The sequence below is a fragment of the Lissotriton helveticus genome, chromosome 10 (assembly GCF_964261635.1).
Source record: "Lissotriton helveticus chromosome 10, aLisHel1.1, whole genome shotgun sequence".
NCBI classification, from domain to species: Eukaryota; Metazoa; Chordata; class Amphibia; order Caudata; family Salamandridae; genus Lissotriton; species Lissotriton helveticus.
The window spans coordinates 1,203,779,080-1,203,801,728 of record NC_136071.1 but is presented as its reverse complement, the minus strand read 5'-3'; the positions used below and the strand labels follow the sequence as shown (position 1 = coordinate 1,203,801,728).

Genomic DNA, 22,649 nt, shown 5'->3' with positions numbered 1-22,649 from the left:
ATTGTTTGGTATTCATGACCATCCAGTTGCTCGAGCTATCTTCGCTTCGCTCCAGACTGGTTTGTGACAGCATTATATTGCTATTTAATCCCTGGCGGCACCGCACCCAGGAAAACGTGCTGCATGGCTAGACACTTATAAGGTCCCAAAAGTGCGACCGATTGGCTATGCCAATGCTGGTTTTCCTCCCCCCAATGGATATTGGTTCCTCCCCGTGTGATGGGAGCTGATATCGTGCATCACTGTGTGAGTTGGCAGATCTGTGAAAGCAACTGCCTCACCTCACCCATTCCAGTGGACTAAAGAAAGTTTAGCCGGGTAGAAGGACCAACCCCGCCAACTGGTGGTGTGAAATAGCAATGGCAGTACCTGCTTCGGAACTGAGACACATGCAATCCAATGCCTGTAGGCCACTTGATCAAATGGTGCGATCCTAGGCATGTATGTTTATAGCTTTGATAGGCTTAGAAACAGGCAGGCAACATTACTAAGACCATCTGATACCCAAGGCCCCGATTACGAGTTTGGCAGACCATCGGACCGCCAAACTAGTGGTGTGGTGGCGGTCAGGGACTGCCGCACCAGTGGTCTGACTGCCATATTACAAGTATGTTGATCGGACCGTTTTGAGACCAACGAAACAGCCAGGGATCAGCGATCCTTGGTGGTGGCACAGCGGTGAGGCTGGAATATGCTTGGTGGGGCCACTGCGGCCCCGTCAAGCATATTACGAGATTCCTTTCTGCCAGCAGTCTCATGGCGGTGTTCACACCATGAAACTGCTGATGGTGAGGAAACTAAGGGGTCCCTACAGGGCCACCTGTTGCCTCTGGCCATGAAGATGCATGCAGGGGGGCACTGCATGCATGCCCACTTCATGCCGGAACTTGCTTTGGCGTTCCCATTGCTGTGCCTCTTTCAAAGGCACCGCCTTGGGAATGCTTAAGAACTGCCTGCCAGACCACAAGACTACTCGCAATCAGGCAGGCTGCCGAGTTTGGCGGTGCAGGAGCGGGCGGTGGCGTGCCGTCCCACTCCCAACCTCATAATCAGGCCCCAAGTGCTTACATTAACTTCATTCCAGGCGGCTCCTGTTGATCAAACCCGCTCAGAGGGTCACTGCATGCATCACTGAATTTAAAAACCTACTGAACCCAGAAGGGAGGACTGGTGCCCCAACCAGGAACTTTCAATGTGCACTCCTCTGAGGGAGTGGTGGTAATTGCCAACGGGTTACTTGTCTTAACTTATCCCTTCGAGAGCCGGGCTAGCAGTATTAAAAGACAGACCCAATAAGGAAGCCGACAGGAAGAGGACAAGGGTGCCCATCTCTACTTATACTTATTTACAAGATCTACTTTGTATCTGAAGATCACCTCATCAAAGACGTCCGTCGCTGAAGGGTGCATGTATTTGTGTGAAAGGCGGCTGGTCCTTTCAGAAGGAAATGATATAAGTGGGTGTCGCCCTTAGACCCATCAAGCCCTGAAACTGGAATATTTAGGATTGGACACTAGCTAGTCGCATGATGAGTATCAAACCCTCCCTTCCAAGGATTGGTCCACCAAGCACTCTTTACAGTTAAGCTAGTAGAACATCTCGTGAGAGGGATGGTATATTTCATTGTCCAGCGCTGGGGTCAGTCTTTCAAGTGACACATGAGCCGATCATGGAGCAAAATTCAATCCAAACACGACCTCCAGGAGAGGTCTGAGGTGGACGATGGTAGCGGTTGTTGCCGTTGCCCATGTGATGGATTTCTTAAGTGACAAATCTCTCCAACAACAAGGAAAGCCAATGAATGAAAATCGCACCAGGAGGTCTGCTGGGACGGGAGGTTCTAGTTGCTGCAACACTAAAGAGCTAGATAAGCAGATCTGTGCATGAAAAGTGGCACGCTGGCTACTTAACCTCCCCATTAATATTCATAAATATGAAGAAAAAAATACATAGAGTAACCATCTGAAGTTTACTAATATTTACACTGAATGGGTGCCTGAAAACAAATGGTTTATGTTGCATTTTAATACACATTTAATAAGTTTATATTTTCAGATGCGATAGTTCACTTGTCCTAGATGTCTCACCCATGTTGCCAACCATCGGCACATGCTTTGGTCTTGCCCCAGCATAGCACGTTATTGGCAAACAATACATACTTCATTGACCACGGTCACAGAACTTTACATGTTAAATTCTTAAAAAGCTACAGGCTTAAGTATTTTTTACAGAAAGAAAAAAAAATCACAGGATTCGGGTGCATCTGCCAACCGCCCCCTCCTGTTGGCCAAGAGTTTACTATGCCTGCACTGGATAGCCCACGATCCCCTCGGATATCGCCCAATGGTGCAAGGCACTACTTAGATAGGGAGAGGCAGAAAGCTCTGCACTGCACAGGGAGGAGGCTCGCCTTATATGTTGGCGCCTATAGCTGCTGCCTGGGATACTATGCTTATTCAGTACAAGGAACTGGCTGGAGAGGACACCTCTCCCTCACTGGGCCAAAGGCCACAGATCTCCAGCTAGCCGCCTCACTCCATCATAATATGCTAAGCATTATACCATTATTGCTCGTGCTTACCCTGGTTTCTTTCCAAGTTCTGCAACCCATCCCTGTTTTTCATTGTTCCCCCTTTATGTTTCAAGGACACATAGGGAGACCATTTTTACACAGCAGCATGTTGCTGACATTTTACATCATTGTGAGCCAGTGCAATTTACTACAAGCCTATTGTTTGTGCAGGTACTGAACATTGATTTCTTTCTTGCACTGAATTTGCACTGGACTTGTAAATTGCTACCGGTTTTTTGTTCTTATCCTGCTGCAATTGTTAATGTCTAAAGTTGATAAAACCCAATAAAAATGGTTTAATCATCAACAAGATATTCTAGTGCTAAAGGACAACCAAAGAGGTGGAGAATGCACTGATGTGGGAAAAGACAACTTTTCTTTTTTATTCATAAGGACAGAAGACTGGAGACCAGAGCCAAGGAGAGAAATGGCTCTGGTGCTTCTCAGACAGAACGGAGGAACCTCCAAAATGTGTGCTCCTAATTTAAGAAAAGAAGTATACAAAACAGTGATGGATGGAACGCTTGAAACTATCTCAGTCACTGCTAATCTCTCAGGCTGCATCCCACTCCATCGTTACCCCTACGCACCATGTCACCTCAGTGTGGACCCAGTCATATGAAAATCAGTCTTGACACTGCTCTAATGGGAGCAGTCCAGCTCGAACTCATTAATCTGGGGTCAGTGAGTGCACTCCACCACCCCTCACACCCTTGGTCCTGCCACAAGTTTGGACACCGTTAGACATCGGGCCTGCCTGGACTCAGAATGGCACCAGTGAGACTCTGCGACTAAAACTGGCTGGGAAAGGAGGAGCCGCCCGCCATGGGAACAGTACAGCAGATAAAGGGAGGTAGGCTGTGCGCCCCCTGAGCCGCCCGCTACCTTAGTGTGTGACCCCCCTATCGATGCTGGGGCTGGTTAGAAGTACCGGAGGTGGTCACTGCCTGACCTCAACATGGCGGCCTGGAGGCCTGCGCTGAACTCACGTCAACTCATTAATCTGGGGTCAGTGAGTGCACTCCACCACCTCTCACACCCTTGGTCCTGCCACAAGTTTGGACACCGTTAGACATTGGGTCTGCCTGGACTCAGAATGGCACCCGTGAGACTCTGCGACTAAAACTGGCTGGGAGAGGAGGAGCCGCCCGCCGTGGGAACAGTACAGCAGATAAAGGGAGGTAGGCTGTGCGCCCCCTGCTACCTTAGTGTGTGACCCCCTATCGATGCTGGGGCCGGTTAGAAGTACCAGAGGTGGTCACTGCCTGACCCTCAACATAGCGGCCTGGATGCCTGCGCTGAACTCACGTCGATGAGTCCTCCTTCCCCCATCATTGATATAACTGACACTCATCTGAGGCTCCGCGGCGCCTGCCCTATAGACTGCGTCCCTGAGGCGAAATCCAGCGCAAGCAACTGGAACAACTACGGGGAGGTGGGCTGCCCAGCAACTGGGGTCTGGCGCAACTGTGGCGGTCCTTCACCAGCATCGTTTGAGGGGAATCTTGTACCCCCGCTGTCTCGTCCGGAGAGTTAGACCTTGGAACGTGTCCCAAGGGCTACAGGCTGCCTCATCGCGGGCCGCCAGTGCGGACTGCTCACCCGGTGTTCTTTCGCTGAAGGACGTTGTGAGCTGTAAGCAGAATGTGATCAGAGGCGTACACACATCTATTGCGATCCACCAGACCGGAGACTGGGGCCTCTGAAGTGATCTGGCGCCAGAAGACCTGACCTGCTGAGTGGACAATCTAACACGCAGCAAACGAGTACGATGAGCTGCCCAGGGTCCCCGCCGCACACTGAGGAGAATCTGAGTCCGGACAGGGGATCCCGATATGGCTGGCTACCTATGGGAACGCCTATACTAAAGACGGCCGCTGTGGGGGCGCCTTGTGCACCTGTTCACTGGAAGCCAGGAGCGTTGAGGGAGCTTGCCAGCTTTTGCTGGACCCCAGCCTTAAAGCGATGGAGCGGGCTTTTGTTTTCCCACTCTGACGAGGAGCTGGCTCTCCCGATAAAACAGGTGAGAGGATACAGACAGTGAGGGGGAGCACTTTGTTTTGTTGACAAATATTCCTGCCTGACTTTAATATGGTGGGCTAACTAGGAAGTCATGTTGAAACCCTTTTTGAGGCTTGCATAACTTACGGTTAAGCCCTCCCTACATAACAAAATAAAACAGAAAGAGGACTGACCTAGCACTCCCCAGAGAAGAAGAACCCATGCTGGAAACTAAAAAGGGAAATAGGACTTCCAGCAAATAAGCAGAAGCTTGCTAAGCTAAGAGTCGGCCATCTTGGAACTGTACTAACTGCTCCCTTTTTCACACCCAAAAATCAAAACTGCAAGAAAGATGAAGATGTTTAACTCCTCCTGCAAAGCCTGCCTGACCTTCAAATGGCAGAGCTCCGATCCCTCTTATCAAGATCTCGACGCGCTAATTTTCCCAGCGCTGAGTCACAGCCATATAGAGTTTTGGGTCGGGAGCCCTCTGATATGTCACAGCTGTTAAACAACTGTTAACCAAGCAGGCCGGAGCTGTGTTGGTATAGCGAGTGGAAATTGTGTAGCTGCAAAGACTGTAGCTGCCCTGTCTGTAGATACCTCGCCTTTCTACGTCCTCCTAGAAGTCACCCTCAGCCTTCTGCTCTGGAGAGTCAACAGTTCTATAGCAACAGCACAAAATCGCTCTACCACTCGCACTCTCCCCTGTATGGACGGCTCTGGAAACTATAGCCCACCCTTCCTTATAGGGTGCCTGCCCCCGTCCCACTTAGTCACTATGCCATATGCCACATCAGCCTACTCCAACCCCGCCTCTGCGAACCACTTAAAACCGCACGGTCCTAACTCCTTCCCGATCAGCTTTCCCCTAACCTCTCACCCAAAGCGAAAAAAACCTTTAAACAAAAACTGATCAGACACCAGCCTGAATCACTATTCGTGGACAGCTATCACTGCACCTCCAAAGGACAAGTAAAAATGGATTTCATCTTCCACACTGAAAGACCCGAAACATGGAACTTCCTCCTCAGATCGCAACTCAAAACCTCCAAAATGACTAACACGTCCCATAGCTGCAAACTGACTTTCTCAGCCCCTAACCATACTGGTCAAAATGGGAATACCACCGCAACCATCTCCTCCAATGGAACAGTCCCGATACAAGCCAACAATGACAACCTAGAAATCTTTAATGCGCTCTTCCCATCCATCCGGACTTACCCTTCCCAAGCACTCCTCCCCTGCCCACCCATCCTCCTCTCCCTGAAGAACCCGACCCGCCTACAGAACTCACCCACCATTCTGGTGCACCCTAGTAATAACACCTACCTCCTGCCGCGAGACACCACCTCCAACACTACCAGAGAGAACAAAACCCCTCTACCCACCTCTGGCAACCACCCTCTCCCGACCTCTGCCCTCCTTCCCTCCCAACCCACTTCGAACGACCTCAACACAGTACGTGATTCCCAACCCCTCCCCAGTCCCTCATGCAATTTAACATTCACGCCCCAACATGGCCCCCGCCTCCCAGCACCACCGACCCCGCCTAGATCCCACACTGACACCTCACCCACTAACGGGCAACTTAACAACGATAGGCTCTCCCCCCAGGTTTAACTTTCCCGCACAGAACACCCACGCCGACAGAGACTGGGTTAGTGGCTCAACCCGCTTGAAAGCCAAATAACCACCATAATCCAGGGTCTTAGTGAAATCCTTACCAACCTCGCCACACCCCTAAAGCCACACCATTACCCTTCCTTCCCCCCCCTCTCTCTCTCTCTCTCTCTCTCTCTCTCTCTCTCTCAACAGAGGCTCCCAATGCTCCCCATCCAAAAGGGATCTCTACCCCCCTCTCTCATCAGACACAGAGACCGAAAAGAACTAGAGATGACACTTCTGCGAGTAAAGCGGCAGCTCTCGCTTCCTCGTATGACAATCTTATTACTGCCACCCTCCAATCCAAACTACAGGTGATCACCGGACTGGGAAGAGAATAGGCCCCTCCGAAAACCCTAGACCCCCGGCCACATGGACTATCATCCCCACGGTTCCCCGAATGATAAAACACACAGAGACGTCCCCCACAAACTGCATGCTCATAAACTGCAGATCAGCCACCAAGCATGCCAGAGCTAGCGGAATCCATCCTCACCCATGACCTAGACAGAGCATTCATCACCGAGACATGGCTAAATGACTCCTCATTGCCACTCATGGATACTCTTGTCCCCCCTGGCTTAGTTATCACCAACAAAGATAGAAAAGATCAAAGAGGTGGAGGCATAGCCATCATCCACAAAAACAACATTTCTGTGACGGAAATAGACTCCTTCACCTACAACACCTTTGAGTGCCTAACCGCCAACATCAACACTAGCAACAATAAAACACTCATCTGCCACCTCATTTACCACCCCTCAGGCAACACCACCACATTCACCAAACACCTGTCCGACCTGATTGCCCATTGCTCTCTCTGAGATATGAACAACCTTATTCTAGGTGACCTTAATCTTCACTGGAATGAAGAAAACAACCTGCCAATCCAGAACCTGAAGGAGCTGCGTCACAGCAACAACCTTACCCAACACTGCTTAGAGGAAACCAACAACAAAGGAGCAACCCAAGACGCCATTATCGCCCAGCACGTCACTATCAAGATAGACCGCATCCTGCCCGTGGACTAGTCCAACCACCACTTAATGCTTTTCCACCTCACTCAGCCCATCACACCTAAACGCCCCACCCGAAACCCTCCGAAATGGACTAGAAACTTCACCCATATAACATGACTGACCTAGAGGGAAGGGTTAACTCTCTCCTCACTGCCTCCACGGACGATCTATCCACAACAGAACTCACTGCCCACTGCAACACAAACATGACATCCATTCTAGATCAAATAGCCCCCTTGAAACTAAAAAAAAAACCGGAACATCCCATCCAGATCTTGGTTCAACACGGACATCAACAACGAAAGAAGACAACTAAGAGCTACAGAAAGACTATGGAGGAGCCACCCATCAACAAGCCTACTCGAACAACTCAAAGCAACCCAAAGGAAATACAAAAAACACATCAGCCGTGAAAAATCCACCTTCTGCGCCCCCCATGGATAACGCAAAAAACAGGCCCAACTAACTGTTCAAAATCAGACAACAAATCTCCAAACCCCCGGAATCCTTCCTATAGGCCTCCAAGGACTTGTGTGAAAACTTTGCCAACTTCTTTGAAGAAAAAATCACCAAGATTGAGCTCTCACTGGACATCAACGTCAACCTCATCTGCAAAAACCTGCCTCCAGTGACAGTAGATAGCTCACCCAAGCACCCCACAAAAACCTGGAAGTCCTTCAACCCCATGCCGGAAACAGAGATCCTCAAACCAATCTCCACCTCCAAACCAGCCTCTCACGTCCTTCACCCGATTCCCACCGAACTGACCAAAAAACAGACTTTCCATAGCCCCGTTCTGGTGCAAGATCATTAACAGCTCCCTGAGAACCGGCATCATACCTGAATACCTCAAAGTTGGCCAAGTCACACCACTACTAAAAAAAAACAGGCCTTGACTCCAAGGAACTGAATACCTTCAGACCCGTCTCCAATCTCCCCCTCCTATCCAAAATCCTTGAAAAATGCGTCCTCCAACAACTGACTCAGCATATGGATAACATCAACCTTCTTGACCCCCACCAATCGGGTTTCAGAAAACAATACAGCACCGAGGCTGCGATACTTAAAATCACAGACGACATCCACGAATCCCTTGATACCGACCAATGCTGCCTCCTCATTCTCCTAGACCTATCGGCAGCCTTTGACACAGTTGATTACCAACTTCTCATCAAGGCTTTACAAGAAAGGGTAGGAGCTGATGAGGTGGTCCTACGCTGGTTCTTCTTCTTACACAGCCGCTCACACAGGATAGAAATAAAAAACGTTACCTCTGACCTACACCCTGTCAACAGGGGCGTCCCCCAAGGTTCAGTGCTCTCACCTCAACTGTTCAACATATACATGGAACCCCTCACCACCCTACTCAAAAATACTAGCATCCCTTTCCACCTCTATGCAGATGACACCCAAATGTATCTAGAAACCTCCTCCATGGATGACATTCACAGACTAAATGTCACTCTAAAAGAAATCAAACATTGGCTGTCGCTTAACCACCTAAAACTCAACCAAGACAAAACCGAAATACTCCTCATCTCCAACAAAGAGGAGAACCCTTATATTTCAGAATGGCTAAAAGCTCTGAATGCTCTTAACGACAATCGCGCTCTTAACGACAATCGCACTCTTACCAACTCCGTAAAATCATTAGGAATTACCCTAGACTCAAAACACGACATGGCCAATCACATCACCAACTCCGCAAAGAGTGCCTTCGTCACCCTGAAGTTACTTAACAAAATAAAACCATTTATCCCAACCAATGACCTCAAACAAGCCACCCAATCACTGGTGCTATCCAGACTCAGCTATGGGAATGCCACCCTCACTGGTACAATAAAATCTCACCTAGTTCCCCTCAAAACTACTCTCAACACAGCAGCTAGAGTGGTCACTGGAATCAGGAAATACGATCACATCTCACCGGCAATCAGAGAACTAAAATGGATCCCAATCGAAGTGCATGCCAGATACATAACTGCCTGCCTCACACACAAAACCCTGCACACAGGAAAACCTGAGTATTTGGCTGCCAAACTCAAGAGGGCTGGTCAGACAAGGAACCTCACGAGCTGCAGCACCCTACTATTCATCACCATGAAAATACGCAAACATAAAACTGCCACACGGTCCCTCATTGGAAACGCACCCAAAATCTGGAACGCCATCCCAGTCGGTATCAGGACTATCTCGTCCTTCTCAAAATTCAAAAAACAACATAAAGTCCTTTTCCTCAACCGCTCCCTCCCGAATGGATAGCCGCCATCAAAACGCTATTCCCTGCTCGTCGTCTCTTCCTGACATAGTAGCTCTAAGACTTACCTCCTCCCTGCTATTTGACCCCCAACTGCTCCCCACCCCTTAATTGGTTCAACCCCAAGACAACGTGCACTCTATGAGGTTATCTAAGGACTCACGTACTACCTCAATGCTGCTCAGCACACTTGGACTGCCAAACTTATATGTAGAATACTGCTTATTGTATGAATCTTGCTCAAAAACTGTTGTAAAGCGCTTCGATACCCTTGGATCAGGTTAGCGCCATATAAAACTCCTTAATAAATAAATAAACTGCCAGGCCAGGCTCTCCCCCCTGAACTGGAACCCAGACAAGACAGGGCCGGGTTCGCCCTAGTTAGGGCTCATCAGCCGGGTAACTTGGTTCCAATGGCAGTGTGCACAGGACCCATGTCTGGGCATGGCCAAGAAGGGGGTTACTTTAGCTGAGGAAGGACATTTGGCAGTTCACTTCTTCATCAGGTATTTTAGAGGAAAAAAGCAACCAAGAGATCCTGTGTATGAGGTGGCCAATATGCTGAGGGTTTGCTGAATGTTTTTTCTACAGAGGAATGATAATGGCTTTTTTATCACTCTGTAGGAAGTGATGCTGATGCAAGGGAGATCAGGCAGGAGTATAATGTCTGGAAGCCTGGTCAGGACACAAGCGGGATCGGGGTCCACGGGAAGCCATATTTAATTTAAAGGGCATGAGGAGTAATAGACCATGTAGAATTGGCTATGTTTGCACAAAGCCCCAAGGGTGGGTTCAGGATCACCATCTTGCATAAAGGATGTTACAGCGCCTCGAAACCCTCATGGGTGATTTGCTGCGTTTTACAAATGTTTGATTGACTGACTAGTGTCTACGGAAAGCCAAATGTTTTACATTTTTTTTTCACAGAAAAAAAGTCTGATAGGGAATTGTGCAGTTTAACAGAAGGTCCAAGCAATAGACGCTATTCATATAGCTGCTCTCTAGGAAGGCAGGGGTACAAGCCTGGGATTTCCTCTATTCTATATACTTTACTACTGATCACCACATTTTATTCTGCTCTGCAGCTTTAAAGCTGAAGTCGATTTAGTAATCTGTGATCTTGAAGATCCATGAATAGGTGCTGACATCTCATTGGCTGACCCCAGGACTTGACATTCAATGCCTTTACCTCTCATTACAGAACCACTGACTGAGTGGCAAGAAAGGGGGCTTCAAGCATAGGAAGGTTCCATCAGATCACCAGAGGTATGAACCAGCTTAGACTGATGCGAGCGTACAAGGATGTCACAGAGGCAGTTAGAGGTTGTGCTCGTGGTTTCGGACCACCCTAGCCCTTCTACCATCAGCTATTGCAAGACCTTCTACAAACCTGAAGGAAGAGCCTACAACACAAACGTGTCCATCAAAGGGGATGAGAGAGGACCACCAATCCACCAGACACGCAGAATACTCAAGTGGATCTTGCGGAATTGTTGCAGGTGGCATCTGGGAGTGCGACAAAGGATTCTGCGGGATGGCGGTCCATGGCAAAAAGAGCTGCTCTACTCCGCCGATACACCGTACCCAGAATTCAGCTAAGACTATTTATATTCTCTCAGGCCGAACAGTATGTAAGAGCATTTCAAACTATTTTACATTTTTTAATCAATTAAAGGCAATTCAAAATATAAATCTTTCTAAAACATATTGCAATCAAAGCAAGCTAACCTTTGGGAATTAGTTCACACGCATTGTCTGTATCCGAACAAAGCCTGGTGCAGAGCTAGGATGTCTGAGCACTTCTCTCAATCATAACACATATGGCACAATCAGACCAACAACGTTTATTAAAATACTCAACACAAGCATTTGCATATAATAAACAAGTCATCCAGTGGCTCCTGCGGTTTCCTATCCATTATTGAGCTTGGATGGTAGAAACCATACAGGTCACATTTTGGCACTAGTGTCAGAGTGGGGGTTACATGTGTCCTCTCCAGGCACTGAACCCACTTGGGCAGCTCCTTCATTTAATGGAAAAGCTGACCAGCTGTGCTGAAACTTCAATAAAACTTCCACAAATCTAACATATGCGTGTCAGCTAATCCTGGAGACCTGGATTGTCCCTTACATGAAGATCTGACGCAAGCAGACGCCTTCCTATCATCACAGATACAGGCGAAGCATCCCAGGGTCTCACGCTCCCAGTGCTGTGGCACCTCGAGTGTCATATTTCTAATCCTAGCAGAAGCACAGGCGCTCTTTACTTCCCCAGTGCTGGTTGGATTACCCAGGGGTGTCTGAGTACCAGTGCTGGTGGTTACCTCTCTCCTCAGTCTGATGAGAAACACAGTGTCAGTAAAGGTTACACCTGTAAAGTGCACCTCTGGACTAAAGGCAGTGCTTGGCTCTGTACCAGCTTACTGATAACTGTGCCAACTAAAAATCTGTCTGGGATCGGTACACAACCACACGTGCACTGCGACCACATCCCAGGATGTTAGTGTACCGTCACTGGCTGCCTTGTGGACGATGTAGATGGTTTTGAAGGGGATGTGGGTAGAAGAAGCTCTTTAGAAGGTTTTATTTTGTCAGTTCAGTAACCGCATTAAAACTTTAGGTGTCGGTGCAGTGGGTTCAGGACCAGTGTAGGAAGGTGTTACTCAATCTGGCAGCAGTGAGATCAGTGACTGAGCTATCTAGGTTTGAAAGCACGTCATCTATATGAAGAGCTGACAGGTGGAGTATTTATTAAGGGGGCCCTGGACCACAAGTAAGTACCTTCAGGGCTTAGTGTAGGGTGGAAAGAGTGAGCTGTAAGGGGTCTGTTGCTGCACCCAGAAACCATTAGTGGTGAAGTGTACACTACGTGTCTTCACTTACTCACAGTGGCATCAAAAGAGACATAAATGTGCAAACTGCCACCTCCCAAATGTGTACAAGTGCACAGGTACACTTTTGGAGGTGCTGGAAAAATACAACACCCTTCCTTTGTCTTCGAGTCTCAAACCTTCTGTGGGGACCACAGACAACACGAAGAGTGATTAATGTGCCATACAGTCAACTGGCACCTGGAGTGCTCCGTTACACGGATAGGTAATACAGAAACGCCAAATACACAAACCGTAAAATAAATAACTGAGCGAGCTGCACAGCGATTTCTTTGCAGACTGTAACAGTCTATGGCAGGGCATAGAACCCAATGCAGAGGTCATGCCGCAAGGCAGACAGGACCCACTACAACACAAATGTCCAGGAGTCTTCTCAGTTCTGATCAAAATCCTTGTATAGCCAAGTTTGCAATAGTAACGGCTTGGCAGGGTTTAGCAGAATGTAGCAAATGGGGGTCCATGGCAAGCTGCCAAGCTCTGGGGTCATTACAGATTAAGAATCATAGGGACTGAAGCCTGGGTAGGAACTGGGCTTACATGTCCAGAACTCATCACAAATAAGGAGGAAAAAACTAAAGGACACGGAGAGGGTAAGGACGTCCTCTAGTTTTAAGCCCCAAAGCTAGCGAGGCAAAAGCAAATTCCACTCAAGTAATTTAAACAATTCAGAAGGCCATCATCATTGCTTCCAAGTCAGCATGGGAAGAGATCAGCTAGGGAACCAGGCCAGCTGCAAAGGGGTTTACGAGTAAGTGTCTCCAAAGGAAGAGCAGCAACAAGACTTAGAAGCAACGCCAGAGGGTCCTAAAATGTGCAAACTCCATCATCGCTGGGAGACTGAAGAGGTGACCTAGGCGGCCGCCATCCTAGGACGCCATTCCAATCAAAAATCCTCCGACGAAGCCACCACTCAGGACAATGTTTTTGTTCACAAACCTCTTTACCTGAAACAGAAAAAAAAACATTTTTAGTAGAAGCACAGAATCATCACCTCACTGCTACATTGGTACACACTGGAGGGGGTCTTGGCATTACCCGGTTAGCACACCTCACATACATCAACCGATGAAGCCTTCAGGACCACAGCGATTCCTCACTATCACCAGGTGATGTGTTACTGTATGTCCAACTTCCACTGAACTGCTCCAGCACACAACAAGCTACCATTCAGAAACCAAAGCTCTCACGCCAGCTCACAAGAGCTACCATTCAGAAACCAAAGCTCACACCAGCTCACAAGAGCTACCATTCAGAAACCAAAGCTCTCCCACCAGCCCACAAGAGCTACCATTCAGAAACCAAAGCTCTCGCACCAGACCACAAGAGCTACCACTCAGAAACCAAAGGTCTCACACCAGCCCACAAGAGCTACCATTCAGAAACCAAAGCTCTCACACCAGCCCACAAGAGCTACCATTCAGCAACCAAAGCTCTCACGCCAGCCCACAAGAGCTACCATTCAGAAACCAAAGCTCTCACACCAGCCCACAAGAGCTACCATTCAGCAACCAAAGCTCTCACGCCAGCCCACAAGAGCTACCACTCAGAAACCAAAGGTCTCACACCAGCCCACAAGAGCTACCATTCAGAAACCAAAGCTCTCGCACCAGCCCACAAGAGCTACCATTCAGAAACCAAAGCTCTCACACCAGACCCCACAAGAGCTACCATTCAGCAACCAAAGCTCTCACACCAGCCCACAAGAGCTACCATTCAGCAACCAAAGCTCTCACACCAGCCCACAAGAGCTACCATTCAGAAACCAAAGGTCTCACACCAGCCCACAAGAGCTACCATTCAGCAACCAAAGCTCTCCCACCAGCCCATTCAGAAACCAAAGCTCTCACACCAGCCCACAAGAGCTACCATTCAGCAACCAAAGCTCTCCCACCAGCCCATTCAGAAACCAAAGCTCTCACACCAGCCCACAAGAGCTACCATTCAGAAACCAAAGGTCTCACACCAGCCCACAAGAGCTACCATTCAGCAACCAAAGCTCTCCCACCAGCCCATTCAGAAACCAAAGCTCACACCAGCCCACAACAGCTACCATTCAGAAACCAAATCTCTCACGCCAGCCCACAACAGCTACCATTCAGAAACCAAAGCTCTCCCACCAGCCCACAAGAGCTACCATTCAGAAACCAAAGCTCTCACACCAGCCCACAAGAGCTACCATTCAGAAACCAAAGCTCTCCCACCAGCCCACAAGAGCTACCATTCAGAAACCAAAGGTCTCACACCAGCCCACAAGAGCTACCATTCAGAAACCAAAGCTCTCACACCAGCCCACAAGAGCTACCATTCAGAAACCAAAGCTCTCGCACCAGACCACAAGAGCTACCACTCAGAAACCAAAGGTCTCACACCAGCCCACAAGAGCTACCATTCAGAAACCAAAGCTCTCACACCAGCCCACAAGAGCTACCATTCAGCAACCAAAGCTCTCACGCCAGCCCACAAGAGCTACCATTCAGAAACCAAAGCTCTCACACCAGACCCCACAAGAGCTACCATTCAGCAACCAAAGCTCTCACACCAGCCCACAAGAGCTACCATTCAGAAACCAAAGCTCTCCCACCAGCCCACAACAGCTACCATTCAGAAACCAAAGCTCACACCAGCCCACAAGAGCTACCATTCAGAAACCAAAGCTACCATTCAGAAACCAAAGCTCTCACACCAGCCCACAAGAGCTACCATTCAGAAACCAAAGCTCTCACACCAGCCCACAAGAGCTACCATTCAGAAACCCAAGCTCTCACACCAGACCCCACAAGAGCTACCATTCAGCAACCAAAGCTCTCACGCCAGCCCACAAGAGCTACCATTCAGAAACCAAAGCTCTCACACCAGCCCACAACAGCTACCATTCAGCAACCAAAGCTCTCACACCAGCCCACAACAGCTACCATTCAGAAACCAAAGCTCTCCCACCAGCCCACAACAGCTACCATTCAAAAACCAAAGCTCTCACACCAGCCCACAAGAGCTACCACTCAGAAACCAAAGCTCACACCAGCCCACAAGAGCTACCATTCAGAAACCAAAGCTCTCACACCAGCCCACAAGAGCTACCACTCAGAAACCAAAGCTCTCACGCCAGCCCACAAGAGCTACCATTCAGCAACCAAAGCCCTCACACCAGCCCACAAGAGCTACCATTCAGAAACCAAAGCTCTCACACCAGCCCACAAGAGCTACCATTCAGAAACCAAAGCTCTCACACCAGCCCACAAGAGCTACCATTCAGAAACCAAAGCTCTCACACCAGCCCACAAGAGCTACCATTCAGAAACCAAAGCTACCATTCAGAAACCAAAGCTCTCACGCCAGCCCACAAGAGCTACCATTCAAAAACCAAAGCTCTCACACCAGCCCACAAGAGCTACCATTCAGAAACCAAAGCTCTCACACCAGCCCACAAGAGCTACCATTCAGAAACCAAAGCTCTCACACCAGCCCACAAGAGCTACCATTCAAAAACCAAAGCTCTCACACCAGACCCCACAAGAGCTACCATTCAGCAACCAAAGGTCTCACACCAGCCCACAAGAGCTACCATTCAGAAACCAAAGCTCTCACACCAGCCCACAAGAGCTACCATTCAGAAACCAAAGCTCTCACACCAGCCCACAAGAGCTACCATTCAAAAACCAAAGCTCTCACACCAGCCCACAAGAGCTACCATTCAGAAACCAAAGCTCTCACACCAGCCCACAAGAGCTACCATTCAGAAACCAAAGCTCTCACACCAGCCCACAAGAGCTACCATTCAGAAACCAAAGCTCTCACACCAGCCCACAAGAGCTACCATTCAGAAACCAAAGCTCTCACACCAGCCCACAAGAGCTACCATTCAGAAACCCAAGCTCTCGCACCAGACCACAAGAGCTACCATTCAAAAACCAAAGCTCTCACACCAGCCCACAAGAGCTACCATTCAGAAACCAAAGCTCTCACACCAGCCCACAAGAGCTACCAATGCAGAAACCAAAGCTCACACCAGCCCACAACAGCTACCATTCAGAAACCAAAGCTCTCACACCAGCCCACAACAGCTACCATTCAGAAACCAAAGCTCACACCAGCCCACAACAGCTACCATTCAGAAACCAAAGCTCTCACACCAGCCCACAACAGCTACCATTCAGAAACCAAAGCTCTCCCACCAGCCCACAAGAGCTACCATTCAGAAACCAAAGCTCTCACACCAGCCCACAACAGCTACCATTCAGAAACCAAAGCTCACACCAGCCCACAACAGCTACCATTCAGAAACCAAAGCTCTCACACCAGCCCACAAGAGCTACCATTCAGAAACCAAAGCTCTCACACCAGCCCACAAGAGCTACCATTCAGAAACCAAAGCTCTCCCACCAGCCCACAACAGCTACCATTCAGCAACCAAAGCTCTCACACCAGCCCACAACAGCTACCATTCAGAAACCAAAGCTCTCCCACCAGCCCACAAGAGCTACCATTCAGCAACCAAAGCTCTCACACCAGCCCACAAGAGCTACCATTCAGAAACCAAAGCTCTCCCACCAGCCCACAACAGCTACCATTCAGCAACCAAAGCTCTCCCACCAGCCCACAAGAGCTACCATTCAGAAACCAAAGCTCTCACACCAGCCCACAAGAGCTACCATTCAGAAACCAAAGCTCTCACACCAGCCCACAAGAGCTACCATTCAGAAACCAAATCTCTCACGCCAGCCCACAAGAGCTACCATTCAGAAACCAAAGCTCTCACACCAGCCCACAAGAGCTACCATTCAGAAACCAAAGCTCTCCCACCAGCCCACAACAGCTACCATTCAGCAACCAAAGCTCTCCCACCAGCCCACAAGAGCTACCATTCAGAAACCAAAGGTCTCACACCAGCCCACAAGAGCTACCATTCAGAAACCAAAGCTCTCACACCAGCCCACAAGAGCTACCATTCAGAAACCAAAGCTCTCACACCAGCCCACAAGAGCTACCATTCAGAAACCAAAGCTCTCACACCAGCCCACAAGAGCTACCATTCAGAAACCAAAGCTCTCACACCAGCCCACAAGAGCTACCATTCAGAAACCAAAGCTCTCACACCAGCCCACAAGAGCTACCATTCAGAAACCAAAGCTCTCACACCAGCCCACAAGAGCTACCATTCAGAAACCAAAGCTCACACCAGCCCACAACAGCTACCATTCAGAAACCAAAGCTCTCACACCAGCCCACAACAGCTACCATTCAGAAACCAAAGCTCACACCAGCCCACAACAGCTACCATTCAGAAACCAAAGCTCTCACACCAGCCCACAACAGCTACCATTCAGAAACCAAAGCTCTCCCACCAGCCCACAAGAGCTACCATTCAGAAACCAAAGCTCTCACACCAGCCCACAACAGCTACCATTCAGAAACCAAAGCTCACACCAGCCCACAACAGCTACCATTCAGAAACCAAAGCTCTCACACCAGCCCACAAGAGCTACCATTCAGAAACCAAAGCTCTCCCACCAGCCCACAAGAGCTACCATTCAGAAACCAAAGCTCTCCCACCAGCCCACAACAGCTACCATTCAGCAACCAAAGCTCTCACACCAGCCCACAACAGCTACCATTCAGAAACCAAAGCTCTCCCACCAGCCCACAACAGCTACCATTCAGCAACCAAAGCTCTCACACCAGCCCACAAGAGCTACCATTCAGAAACCAAAGCTCTCCCACCAGCCCACAACAGCTACCATTCAGCAACCAAAGCTCTCCCACCAGCCCACAAGAGCTACCATTCAGAAACCAAAGCTCTCACACCAGCCCACAAGAGCTACCATTCAGAAACCAAAGCTCTCACGCCAGCCCACAAGAGCTACCATTCAGAAACCAAATCTCTCACGCCAGCCCACAAGAGCTACCATTCAGAAACCAAAGCTCTCACACCAGCCCACAAGAGCTACCATTCAGAAACCAAAGCTCTCCCACCAGCCCACAACAGCTACCATTCAGCAACCAAAGCTCTCCCACCAGCCCACAAGAGCTACCATTCAGAAACCAAAGCTCTCACACCAGCCCACAAGAGCTACCATTCAGAAACCAAAGCTCTCACACCAGCCCACAAGAGCTACCATTCAGAAACCAAAGCTCTCACACCAGCCCACAAGAGCTACCATTCAGAAACCAAAGCTCACACCAGCCCACAAGAGCTACCATTCAGAAACCAAAGCTCTCCCACCAGCCCACAAGAGCTACCATTCAGAAACCAAAGCTCTCCCACCAGCCCACAAGAGCTACCATTCAGAAACCAAAGCTCTCACACCAGCCCACAAGAGCTACCATTCAGAAACCAAAGCTCTCACGCCAGCCCACAAGAGCTACCATTCAGCAACCAAAGCTCTCACGCCAGCCCACAAGAGCTACCATTCAGCAACCAAAGCTCACACCAGCCCACAAGAGCTACCATTCAGAAACCAAAGCTCTCCCACCAGCCCACAACAGCTACCATTCAGCAACCAAAGCTCTCCCACCAGCCCACAAGAGCTACCATTCAGAAACCAAAGCTCTCACACCAGCCCACAACAGCTACCATTCAGAAACCAAAGCTCTCACACCAGCCCACAAGAGCTACCATTCAGAAACCAAAGCTCTCACACCAGCCCACAACAGCTACCATTCAAAAACCAAAGCTCTCACACCAGCCCACAAGAGCTACCATTCAGAAACCAAAGCTCTCACGCCAGCCCACAAGAGCTACCATTCAGAAACCAAAGCTCTCCCACCAGCCCACAAGAGCTACCATTCAGAAACCAAAGCTCTCACACCAGCCCACAAGAGCTACCATTCAGAAACCCACGCTCTCACACTAGACCCCACCCAACAGGGGACATTTGTTAAGTTTATTGTTTCGCGGTTCCCTGCCGCAGAATGTGTAGGTATGTCTAGTGTGAAAATAACGTGTTAGTATCACCACGCTCTATGGCATTCACCTCTAAAGGCTGAGATGGACTTGTGGGATTTAAATGTGATCTAGAGGTTACATCAGTGATGACAGAAGGGAGGGCATTAACTGTATATGAACTTGCTAGCTTGGTACGGAGCAGGTTACTTACCTGTAACAATAGGTTTGCAACGCAAGACAGATTCACATGCTTTTCCGCAATCTAGTGTTTGGGCTCGGAAAAGCATTGTGGATAGTGTTTTTCTTGTCTTGAGTAATCGGTGTCCTGCACCAGCTGCCAGCACCACCAGGGAGAAATCATGAAACACCCACTTTCAAGTCTGACCTGAGCACCCTCACACTGTCAACCTTTGAAACCACAAAGGACAGAAATGTGACACCACCACCTAGAAATAGTGGGGACTATTGTGTTAGTCTGTTGTAGAGTCTGTTGTAACCCAATAATGCCCAAATGCAACTGCAGAGAAAGGTTTAAAACATCAATAAAGCAACAAACGTATCAGCTAAACATGGAGTAAGATGGAAGAGGTTTGTTGCTACTTGCACTGCAAATCGTCCTCCTAACATGGCATGCGTACATCCTGTACTTCTCTACTTCCTTATCGAGGTCACTGAGCTCGCAGTGCACATCATCGCCCTAACATGGCATGCGCACATCCTATGCTTCTCTACTTCCTTATCGAGGTCACTGAGCTCGCAGTGCACATCATCGTCCTAACATGGCATGCGCACATCCTATGCTTCTCTACTTCCTTATCGAGGTCACTGAGCTCACAGTGCACATCCTCCTCCTAACATGGTATGCGTACATCCTGTACTTCTCTACTTCCTTATCGAGGTCACGGAGCTCGCAGTGCACAACATCGTCCTAACACGGCATGCGTACATCCTGTACTTCTCTACTTCCTTATCGAGGTCACCGAGCTCGCAGTGCACAACATCGTTCTAACACGGCATGCGTACATCCTGTACTTCTCTACTTCCTTATCGAGGTCACTGAGCTCGCAGTGCACATCATCGCCCTAACATGGCATGCGCACATCCTATGCTTCTCTACTTCCTTATCAAGGTCACTGAGCTCGCAGTGACATCATCGTCCTAACATGGCATGCGCACATCCTATGCTTCTCTACTTCCTTATCAAGGTCACTGAGCTCGCAGTGACATCATCGTCCTAACATGGCTTGCGTACATCCTATACTTCTCTACTTCCTTATTGAGGTCACTGAGCTCGCAGTGCACATCCTCCTCCTAACATGGCATGCGCACATCCTATACTTCTCTACTTTCTTATCGCGGTCACTGAGCTCACAGTGAGTGGACGGTACTAGTAGGCTCACATCATCAATAAAAGTCATAGACGGTTCCCCCTCATTCCCAAACAACCATAAACGGCTGGTTGGTTGGACTCCTTCCTCTTCTTCTGGGGTATTTTATTTATTTATAATTAAAATTATACAGCGCAACAGCTACCCAAAGGTTTCCCGGCGCTAAGATCGCAGAATGAAAAAAGAAGATAAAATCAATGTAAAAGGAGAATCTATTGATTAAAAAGCCAGGTTTTTAAATTTTTGCGAAAAATGTGATAATGTGGTTCCACGCGAAGGGAAAGAGGCATGGAATTCCAAAGTGCTGGAGCCAAATGTGAAAATGAACGGCCCCCCATTTTGATTCTCTTAATCCTTGGAATTTGGAAGTTATGCTGATTAGAGGATCGAAGGAGGCGTGAAGGGCAGTATTGATTAACTAAGGCCTGTAGATAGTGGGGTGCTACCCCAGCATTGATCCTATGCATATAACACAGAGCTTTAAATTTAATGCGGCTCTCAATCTTAAGCCAGTGCAAACCGTGTAACGCGACTGAGGTAGACATTCTATTTGGAAGATTGCAAAGCAATCTGGCAGCAGAGTTTTGTACCACCTGTAACCTGTGCAACACTTCCTTACCCACCCCCCAAATACAGAACGTTTCCGTAGTCCAGTCTAAATGTTATAAGAGCTTGGACTACCGTTCTTTGGGTGGGCAATGGAAGCATCCACAGGATTTTTTTCAGCCATCTCAAGATGACAAAACAAGTAGAGGTTACCTTACCAGCTTGTTGCCTCATGGTGAGTTGGTCATCAACCATGAAACCAAGATTCCGGGCGGTTTGCACAGGAAGCGGCGGGGGTCCCATATGTGAAGGCCAATGTTGAGGGCCCCAGAGGGTTTTATTTTTGCCGAAAAGAAGAAGCTCGGTTTTACCACCGTCGAGTTTTAATTTATTGGTGTGCATCCAGTCTGCGATGTTTGTTAACCCGGATTTCATCAAAGAGGTGTTATTATTAGATTTGGTGGAGAGCGAATAAATAAGCTGGGTATCTTCGGCGTAGGCATATACCGTGAGCCCAGCTTCCTCAGCAATAACAGCTAATGGACTAACATAAATGTTAAAAAGCAGAGGGCTCAATATGGAGCCCTGAGAAACTCCATATTGAGACAAGTGGACTTCAGATTTGGACGTAGAAGAGAACACCTGAAAGGTCCTGTTTGTCAAGAAACTGGATATCCACTTAAGTGCCGAACCCGTGATACCGCATAATTGAAGGGTATTCAAGAGGATAGGATGAGAAACGGTATCAAACGCGGCACTTAAATCAAGGATAGGATGAGAAACGGTATCAAACGCTGCACTTAAATCAAGGAGAATAAGTGCCACGGTTTCACCTCTATCCACTTGAAGGCGGATATTATCAGTGACGCCCAGTAATGTGGACTCAATAGAAAAACCTGCGTGAAAGCCAGACTGAGAGGTGTGGAGAAGATTGTGCGTCTCAATGAAGTTAGCAAGCTGGGCATTAATGTGCTTCTCCAAAACTTTTGAAAAAATTGGGAGAAGGGAGATAGGACGGAAATTAGATGGTACTTCCGGGTCCAGGTTTGCTTTCTTCAATAGAGGCACAATCATGGCGTGTTTCCATGCTGCAGGAACTCTGGCTTCCAATAGGGAGGTGTTTAATAATTGCATGCTTAAGTGGAGTGTGGGGAAACTTAAAGTTTGGAGGACTGAGGGGGGAAACAAATCATATGGGGAACCAGACTAGATACTACTAAGGATTTTGCAAAAGGAAGTAATATCCATTCGAGACCATTGATCTAAAGTAACAGCGTTGTTAAAAAACAAGGTATCACTGAGGGATGGTTGATTAGGGAGGGAGGAAACTGCCAATGGCTTCTCCTCAAAGTCAGCGTAGATGGTATTTATTTTAGTGACAAAAAAATCAGCTAAATCATCGCAATGTTTGGAATCGAGGCGGGGGG

General features: G+C 48.6%; 1 protein-coding gene across 1 annotated transcript in view; it reads right to left on the bottom strand.

Annotated features, from left to right (window-relative positions):
- Positions 1 to 11,338: 11,338 nt before the first annotated feature.
- Positions 11,339 to 22,649, bottom strand: part of LOC144784952 (FUN14 domain-containing protein 2-like) — a 57,443-nt gene continuing 46,132 nt past the window's right edge. Inside the window, exon 5 of the mRNA XM_078664067.1 lies at positions 11,339 to 13,349. Within this exon, the coding sequence (XP_078520193.1) occupies positions 13,272 to 13,349 (78 nt within the window). The 3' untranslated portion in view covers positions 11,339 to 13,271. The remainder of the gene's footprint in view (positions 13,350 to 22,649) is intronic.